A 9,755-nucleotide genomic window follows, 5' to 3' on the forward strand; every position below is an offset into this window, starting at 1 on the left:
AGGGATTCCTCCATCAATCCTACCTGAACTCTGGGCTTTCTCCAGAAACTTCTGCTCCTCTCCATGGCCAAGCAAGCGGTTGAGAGGGCTTTTCTGTAAGTGGGAGATAGAAGCTGATAACATGAAGGAAGACACAGTGGTTGCTCAGAGGATGATCTGTGACTATGTCTCTGTCTGTGGGGGGGTTCTCAAAGTACCTCTGACAAAGGAGCTTATGGCAGCTGCAGCTTCAGCGAGGTCTCAGGATCCGCTACACCTGGAACAGGAAAGAGAAAGCATCACGAGCACTGCACTAACAGAAAAGCGAAAAGTTGCAGAAGACTACCTTGAGCAGCTCAAAAAGAAGAAGAAGATACTGATTGAGGTAGCAAACAGCCTGGAAAAGGATGCAGACAAACTGGCAGCAAGCTGAGGGTAAATCAGGCACACTCATGGCCCAGCTAATCACCAAGTCCAACGTACTCAGAAAAAGATACAAAGAAAAAATCACAGAACTCAAAGAGGTTGAGAAAGATCTGGAGGATAAATCAGCAGAACTCAGGCATATGCCATAACATATCAGGCATGTTGTCCCTATTCCTTACCTTCCTGCCTCTCTGTTTCACGTGTCCAAATGTTCAGTTGTGCTCATGCACATCGTTATAAATTGGTACATACACTCTTTTGGGAAGGCTAACTCAAGTGCTGAGTTAGTGTTTTGTTTATTATTATTTTTTTATTTAAGTTGATTCAAAGGATGTTGAGGAACAATATGTATTCATACAGTATGTATGCACACACACACTTATTCCCACACACCTCCACAAACAGTTTTACACACTCTGCTGTCTACTCTCTGTCTATGATGAGTCCTCCACAAACGGCAACCTATCCATCTAGGTTTCTCTCTGTCACACATATATACACACACACATTCTGTTAAAATGTGTTTGCCTTTTAAAAGCAGCCAAAATTGTCATTTATTTATTTTTTCAAAAGGATCTATTTTTTATGTTGTTATTAGCAATTTGTTCATGGGACCTAAATGTTTTGAAAATATTGTATGAATAAATATAATTTAGGACAGCAATGACTTTTGTGTTATCCTTTCGCATTACATTTTGAATCAGTGTGTTTACTTGGAAAGATTACTGTATATTTCCTTTTGGTTTGTATTTCCATCATACGTTTGGTCTTAAATTTTATTTTGACGTGGTCTTAAAAAGTCTTAAATTGTACTTGTTAATTCCTGTAGACCCCCTGTGATATGCATTCACTCCCCTCACCCCCATCCCACACCTCCGCCTGCTTCTGCCCCCAGTGTGACTGGGTCTGTGACTGGCGCCCTAATGGCTGCTTGTCTGTGCTGGTTACCTTCTGCCCCCCAGTGGCCCAGTGGCTTGACAGATCACCCCATGTTGCAAGTCATGTTTAAAATGTATGTGCGTATGTGCTATGGTGTGTTTGTTCCTGCTCCCACACTGTACCCCTCTAGGGGCAGAGTCTGTGGGGTGTTTTTTCTCTCCTCTCTCCCCTCATGTTATGCTGTAATCTTTCATCCTTTCTTGCCATTTCATTGCCTCTGTACCTGAACTCTAGCAATGACAATAAATTGAATCCAATCGTCTGACTCTGTGATCTCGAGCCACATGGCGAGCGACGGAAAGGAAATAGAGAAAATCTAATCAAGCTGACGACCTGCTCTCCTCTCAATCTCTCCTCTCCTCCTTCTCTGCCTCTGTCTCTGCAGCCAAAAGCTCTTTGTTCCTCACCAACATTCGGTCTTCTTTCTCTCACCCCAAAGAACTCGTCTCTATCTTCTCCAACCTCCTTGACCCCCCTGCCCCCCTCCTCCTTCCACCCTTCTGACACTTTGTGACTACTTTACAAGCGAGAAGGCGACATCCTCCTTTACTAACCCATCTTCTATCACTCCACGACTTCTTCTTCATCCCTTCCTTTCACCCCTTGTCTCTAATCAAGTTCTTAGCTTGGTGACCTCCATCGACCGACCACCTGCCCCTTGACCCCGTCCCGTCTCACATCCTCCAGACTGTTGCTCCTGACCTTCTGACCTTTCTCACCCATCTTATTAACAGCTCCCTCTCAACTGGCTGTTAACCCAACTCTCTGAAGGAGGCGAGAGTCAACCCTCTCCTGCAGAAACCCACCTCGACCCGTCTGAAGTCAGCAACTACAGACCGGTCTCTCTTCCTCCTTTCAAAACTCTGGAGCGAGCTTTCTTCAACCAAGTGTCCTCCTGTCTCCACGGCAACAACCTTCTTGACCCTCACCAGTCTGGATTCAAGGCCACTCAACAGAGACTGGCCTCCTTGCTGTCTGAGCAGCTTCACTCTGCTAGAGCAGCCTCTCTCCTCTGTCCTTATCCTTCACTCTGCTAGAGCAGCCTCTCTCTCCTCTGTCCTTATCCTTCACTCTGCTAGAGCAGCCTCTCCTCTGTCCTTATCCTTCACTCTGCTAGAGCAGCCTCTCTCTCTCCTCTGTCCTTATCCTTCACTCTGCTAGAGCAGCCTCTCTCTCCTCTGTCCTTATCCTTCACTCTGCTAGAGCAGCCTCTCTCTCCTCTGTCCTTATCCTTCACTCTGCTAGAGCAGCCTCTCTCTCTCTGTCCTTATCCTTCACTCTGCTAGAGCAGCCTCTCTCCTCTGTCCTTATCCTTCTAGACCTTTCTGCAGCATTTGACACCGTGAACCACCAGATCCTTATCTCTTCCCTTCAGGTCCTGGTATCTCAGGCTCTGCACTCTCCCTCTTCTCTTCCTACCTCATGACCACACTTACGGGTACCTTGGAGGATCTGTGTCTGATCCTTGTCCTCTCACTACTGGGGTTCCTCAAGGCTCCGTCCTGGGTCCCTCCTCTTCTCTCTGTACACTAATTCTCTAGGCTCTGTCATTGGCTTCTCCTACCATAGCCATGCTGATGACACCCAACTGATCCTCTTTCCCTCTCTTCATGGTTACGGTGGAGCAGCATCCGCTTCAAAACATTGGTTCTGGCGTGCGTGCTCTGAACGGATCGGGCCCCGTCTTCATCCTGGATGTGGTCACACCGTACACCTCATCACGTTCGCTCCGCTCGGCAACAGCCAACCGACTTGTGACTCCTTCCCTTCGAGCTCATCACTCTACATCCAGACTGTTTGCTGTCCTGGCTCCTGATTGGTGGAACGAGCTCCCCACTGACATCAGGACAGCAGGAAGTCTCTCCAGCTTCTGCCAGAAACTAAAAACACATCTTTTCCGATTATATCTGGATTAAAACACAGATTAGCACTTCAGTGGCTCTTACTTCTGGTACTTTTGTACTTCGACTTTCTTGAAGAAATGTTACTTTCTGGGTTCTTGTTGTTCTGAGTTTGTACTCTTGGTTGATGCACTCATTGTAAGTTGCTTTGGATAAAAGGGTCTGCTCAATGACATGTGAAGTAATATAGTGTGGTCCAGTGTGGTCTAGTGTCGGCGATCCAGAACATCAGGAAAGCCGCTGTATGCCGAGCTGTTCATAAAGTTTATTTTGCACTTAAACTTCTGGATGTGTTCATTATGATCCCTGGCCCACACACACATTCACACACACACACACATTCACACACACATTCTCACACACATATTCAAACTCCTGTTCTGTATGATCATCTCCACATTCATGTTTGCACACATTTATATTATCTACTTGTTCTGGAAGAGTAGAGATGGTTATATGATGGGGTGACGAGGCACTTAAAATTAGCCGATATATTTAACACTTATGTTCACACCAAACGCGTTGAGTAGTTTGATGTTTCCACGTTTGTGTGATTTCACAAGTATAGAGCAGAAATAGTGGTTATTTCTTCCTTTGAGTTTATTTGACTTTGTGCCGTTATAAAATCAATGTTTCTGTGATCGACGCTTCCCCCTTTTGATGTCGGACGGGCAATCATCCTGAGGACTGACGTCTGGTTAGAATTAACGAGACAGTTTGAGGGCTGATCAGCCTTTGAGACGCAGAGAGAGCCTGATGTCAATCATCTCGTGAAATTAAGCGGGAAAATAGGACATCTGATCGACTTTGTTGAGCCACGTACGAGAAATAGGGCCCCGCTGCTTACTAATGTTATTGTTTTGTATTTGTGTGTTTGTACATGAAGAGCAACAAATACACATTTAGTCAGTAATTAAAGTTATCAGTCTGAAGTCACCGTTGTTCATAATGTGCTCCCTGCAGATGTCCAGCAGCTGGTTTGGATTAAACCAAATGTCCCCCCTGAGGACCAGGACCAAGAGGAGCCGAAGCCCCTCCTCATAAAAGACGAGCCGGAGCCCCTCCTCATAAAAGAGGAGCTGCAGGATCTCTGGACCCGTCTAGAGGGAGATAAGCTCATTGTGCTGGAGGAGGCCGATATCACCAAGTTCTTATCCACTGCTGTTACTGTGAAGAGTGAAGATGACGAACCTCAGACCTCACGGCTTCATCAAAGCCAGACAGAGGACAACAAAGAGGCGGAGCCTCCTGCCTGCAGCTCAGCTACGACAATACAGACGGAAACTGATGGAGAGGACTGTGGGGGATCAGGACCAGACAGGAACCTAAATCCACATCGTCATTCACATCCAAATGCTGATGATGAAGAGGCTTCAGACTCTTCTGAGGCTGAGGTCAGTTGTGGTGATTGGCAAGAAGCTTTGTCAGATTCTGGACCTGACAGTGAAGATGGGGACAATGTCTGGAAGGAGCCCAGGGCACCTGAGTCTGCTGCACATGCCCTGAAATATAAGGAAGCTCTTGTAAGTCATGTGGGATGTAACACTGGCAACAAATCCAATGAATCACAATCAAAAGAGCTCATGAGAGAGAAAGCATTCTGGTGTGATGTTTGTGGGAAAAGATTTACACAACAGGGAAATCTGAAGAAACACCTGAGAGTCCACACAGGAGAGAAGCCATTCAGTTGTGATGTTTGTGGGAAAAGATTTACACAACAGGGAAATCTGACGACACACATGAGAGTCCACACAGGAGAGAAACCATTCAGTTGTGATGATTGTGGGAAAAGATGTAAACAACAGGGAGACCTGAAGAAACACATGAGAGTCCACACAGGAGAGAAACCATTCAGTTGTGATGATTGTGGGAAAAGATTTACACGACAGGGAGATCTGAAGAAGCACATGAGAGTACACACAGGAGAGAAACCATTCAGTTGTGATGTTTGTGGGAAAAGATTTACACAACAGGAAAATCTGAAGCATCACATGAGAGTACACACAGGAGAGAAACCATTCAGTTGTGATGTTTGTGGGGAAAGTTTTGCAAGAAAAGTAACTCTGACCAAACACAAGAGAGTCCACACAGGATAGAATGTGTTTCGTACGTCTCTTTCCCTCCCCCTCTCTCTCTCCCCATCCCCAGGATCCATGCAGGTGACGCCCGTGACCCTGACTGCAGATGAACCTACATCTGAGGACATTTGGCTGAGAGCTGCCAGCCAGACGACCCAGTGGGCCTCATAGAAGAGCTCAAGCTGTGTGCCGGTGCTGTTACGTGTGGTCCACAGGGTGCTGTTGTCCTACGTTTCATCTCATTGTAAATATTGCTACTGCCATATCGATCGATACTGTTAGTATTTCCACTGGTCTCTGCAGCATCGATTCCGTTTCTATGAAACGGATATTTTATTTCTTATATTGAAGCACTCTAGGATTAAGGTGTCTTTACGCTGCAGACCGCATACCGGGAGCGGCTAACTTGTGGTGGAGTCCCTATGTAGTGACACACTCTGCAATATAATCTGTGTGTGATGTATGTAACTGATGTAATCTGTACTACGATGTCATTCCTTGGTACATGCGGTATCACAAAGTCTTGTAATCATGTGTGAGAGGTGTGCGAGTCCAGAGTGTCCGTAAAAATCTATTTTAAACTATTTGAGCAAAATGTCCATAAAAAGAAGGAATAGAGGTCTTCGAATAGATCCTTCTAGACGGATACGGACGTTCAGATATTGATCCTTCACTCTTTGGAAAAACACGTTGCTCATCAGCTCGAGTTTTACTTATTTAGCTGTTAACCTTTTTATTTTTTTTATCTTGTGTTAAATAAACATCGACTGCATTGCAGTTTGACTACATCACTTGTTTCTGAGTCTTCAATTAATCAGTTCCTGGATCGGGACGTCACCTGACTGAGAGGTCTCCACGGCAACGTCATCATCCAGCCCCTGAGGTGAGCGCCATTCCCACGGCGACACACACTTATTCCATACACACGAATATGGACAAACTTATTTCATACACACACACTGATATGGACACACTTATTCCATACATACAATAATATGGACACCTATTGACCTCCCAATAGCATCAGATAAAGGACTCATCTCTGTACTGGTCTTGTTAGACCTTAGTGCTGATAGAGGACTCATCTCTGTACTGGTCTTGTTAGACCTTGGTGCTGCATTCGACACCATTGACCATGACATCCTGTTACAGAGACTGGAGCAGTCGATTGGCACTTCAGGCACGGCACTAAATTGCTTTAAATCCTATTTATCAGATCGATCTCAGTTTGTATTTGTAAACGATGACGCCTCGATAACCACCAACGTTAATCACGGAGTTCCACAAGGTTCTGTGCTTGGACCAATTTTATTTACATTATACATGCTTCCTTTGGGCAATATTTTCAGGAAACACTCCATAAACTTTCATTGTTATGCAGATGATACTCAATTATATCTATCGATCCAACCAGAGGAGACCAACCAACTCAGTAAAATTCAACCATGTCTTAAAGACATAAAACCATGGATGACCTGCAACTTCTTGATGTTAAACTCAGACAAAACCGAAGTAATTTTAATCGGCCCTGAGCACCTCAGAGATCAATTATCTGGTGATGTGGTTTCTGTAGACGGCATTGCCCTGGCATCCAACACCACTGTAAAGAATCTCGGCGTTATCTTCGATCGGGACTTGTCCTTTAACTCCACGTCAAGCAAATCTCAAGGACTGCATTCTTTCATCTACGCTATATTTTTAAAATCAGACACATGCCAAAAAGATGCTGAAAAACTGGTTCATGCGTTTCTTACTTCTCGACTGGATTACTGCAACTCCTTATTATCAGGCTGCTCTAATAAGTCTCTTAGGTCAACTCCTTATTATCAGGCTGCTCTAATAAGTCTCTTAGGTCCCTCCAGTTGATCCAGAATGCTGCAGCTCGTGTTCTCACTGAAACTAAGAAAAGAGATCACATGACTCCTGCACTAGCTGCTCTCCACTGGCTCCCTGTAAAATCAAGAATAACATTTAAAATTCTTCAAAATTATTACAAAGTTCTTTAACGACAATTCAAGAAGTCAGAGAAACTTTAACCCAATTAAATGAGAACAATGTCAAGTTGATCAATACTTCAGATTTATTTTTTCCTATAAATCACCAACAAACTGCAGAATCATCTGATCTGGTTCACTCGTGAGCTTCTTGATGAGCGTCTGCTGTTTGCTGCTGAGCAGGTCTTCTACAGGTTTCTCTTGAACAGCCTGTTGACGTCCTTCTCCAGGATGGAAAGAGTCCTCGTTGGTGTCAGGACTGTCCCTTTGTCTTCCACTAACTCCGGAGCATTCATTCACATGGGTTCATGCACAAGTACCACACACAGTCTGGAGGGGGTGAGACAGGAGCTTATTCATGAGGTACAGAAGAAGAACAACACCAAGGTGACTCAAGACAAAATGGCCATGACATTCACCATGCGGAGGCTGGAGACCCATGACGGAAGTCCTCGGCGGATGACTTGGAACAGAGATGGCCTGCTTTGTTCTCTGAAGCTGAGGTAAGGGAATAACTGTTAAAACAACACCCAACAACATCCCCATGTAGGACTGCTGCTCCCAACAGAAGTTTATTCATGTATATGTGTTCTAAATCAGCGGTCCCCAACCTTTTGGGAGCCACGGACCGGTTCCGTGTCAGAAATTATTTTCGGACCGGCAATATAAATGACGTAATAAATATGGCGTCATACAATTATCTGAAGGGCATAAAGTGCCAAAACCACAGCTCATCATTACGCCGGATTCGTGCGAGCCGTGCGCATGCTGACCTGCGACGTGCCGCTCATGGGGGCGACGACACAGGCGTGTTTGGTCCGCTGCTCCTAACCGAGTGCTGGTCGCTGTCATTAGAACAGGCAGAGTTGTTGTGTGAAATGTCCCTAAGGCCGTCATTTGCATCTCCAACACATTTTCTTCTAGCTTGGACGGGCTCGATTCACCGGGTGGGTTTGTTTACAAATGGGTTGCAGGTCTATTCTTTTGCAGTCGGGTCTTTTGTGGTTGGCGTACCGCTCAAACTCTTTTAAAAGCCTCTTCCACCCAGTCAACGTCTGAAACATGTAGAATGTTCCGCTGTTCACTCGCCCACACAGCAGCGAATTTATCGGCCAACTTGAAAACAGTTGTCATTTCCCTGAAGTGACAGAATTCATTGAGCAGGTTGAATATGTTTTGAGATTCTTTGTCACTGTGCCGCCAGCACCAGAGGGTTCGGCGCGTGAGACTCGCCTGCAGCGATAAACCCGAACTTTAAGACTCCTGAACGCGGCTCAGACGTACACACGGGTGGATCCGGTCCTTTTTCAAAATAAGATATTTTTCCGACTGATTTTTTTTTATTTTATTAAAACTTTTTTTATTCACTTTTTTTCCGCGGCCCGAGGGTTGGGGACCCCTGTTCTAAATGACAAGCCAAACCGATGCTTTATTTGTGTTCATCGTTATTGCAGTGCTAACTTGTATTGTGTATTGTAGCATTGGGCTCAGTTCCTGTTGTTGACTTTTGTCCATTCAGAGGCAGGATTCAGAAGAATTACGACAATTCCCCTCGAGCGGACGTTCATGAACAAGCTTGACTATTACACACCCAAACTTATCAGCTTGATGAAAGCCAAGGGTGGTGTCCTTGGGACCAAGCTGAGGCCATGTTGGACTGAGTCAGGTGTGTTTGTTCAAAGTGATGCTTGTTCACACTGTACCTGCTCTATGCAGAGACACCAACTCCTCCTCTGTTGCTTCTTTGTTCCTCCACACTCCATGCTTCCACAAATGAGTCTTGCTTTCACTGTTTCTGCAGATGTATGCATGTCATTTAGCATGAACAAGGGGTTCAGTATTGACAACATATTTATCTATTCACAGAACCAAAGCATTGAGATGAAACGTGAAACTATTATCACAGCCTTATCCTGTACCTTGGTGAGAAGTGTGGTGGGAAAAATGTTTCAAATGATGTGCTTCCACAACATATATACATAGGGTGTATTAAACTTTTACATTGTGTTATATTAGGCTTAAATGACATCTACAAAGATGATTGAGAGGGCACACACACACACAGCTCTCTCCCTCAGACAAGGGTCAACAACGCCAGACATAGACAGACCCAGTGGCCTTGTGCTGCTCCAGTCTTAACCGGTAGAGGAGACTGCAGAGCGAGGACCAGGAGGCTCAGACACAATAACGATAAGAGAGACGAGGGGGGAGACGTCAGCAAGAAACCTCCACATTCCTTAAAGTAACCGGCTTGGACTGGGACAGGGGTCACACCTTAGGTCACTCTGAGTGACGAGAACTGATATGTAATGAGGGAGTGGACGGAGGCAGCACCTGCATTGAGGCTGATGTATAAATAATATGTCAATGTGTTTGTTCGGGGCTTGGGAAAGACAGATGTGGAGGGAGGTCGTTGTCTTTAATACCCAGACCAGGTT

General features: G+C 45.3%; 1 protein-coding gene across 1 annotated transcript in view; it reads left to right on the forward strand.

Annotated features, from left to right (window-relative positions):
* LOC130198364 (zinc finger protein 502-like) overlaps positions 1-6,114 on the forward strand; it is a gene marked incomplete at its 5' end in the record, with an annotated part of 18,269 nt that extends 12,155 nt beyond the window's left edge. The window contains one exon of the mRNA XM_056421517.1: positions 4,209-6,114. Coding sequence (XP_056277492.1) covers positions 4,209-5,341 — 1,133 coding nt within the window. The remainder of the gene's footprint in view (positions 1-4,208) is intronic.
* Between the last annotated feature and the right edge of the window lie 3,641 nt (positions 6,115-9,755).

The sequence above is a fragment of the Pseudoliparis swirei genome, chromosome 8, assembly GCF_029220125.1.
Source record: "Pseudoliparis swirei isolate HS2019 ecotype Mariana Trench chromosome 8, NWPU_hadal_v1, whole genome shotgun sequence".
Lineage (NCBI taxonomy): Eukaryota > Metazoa > Chordata > Actinopteri > Perciformes > Liparidae > Pseudoliparis > Pseudoliparis swirei.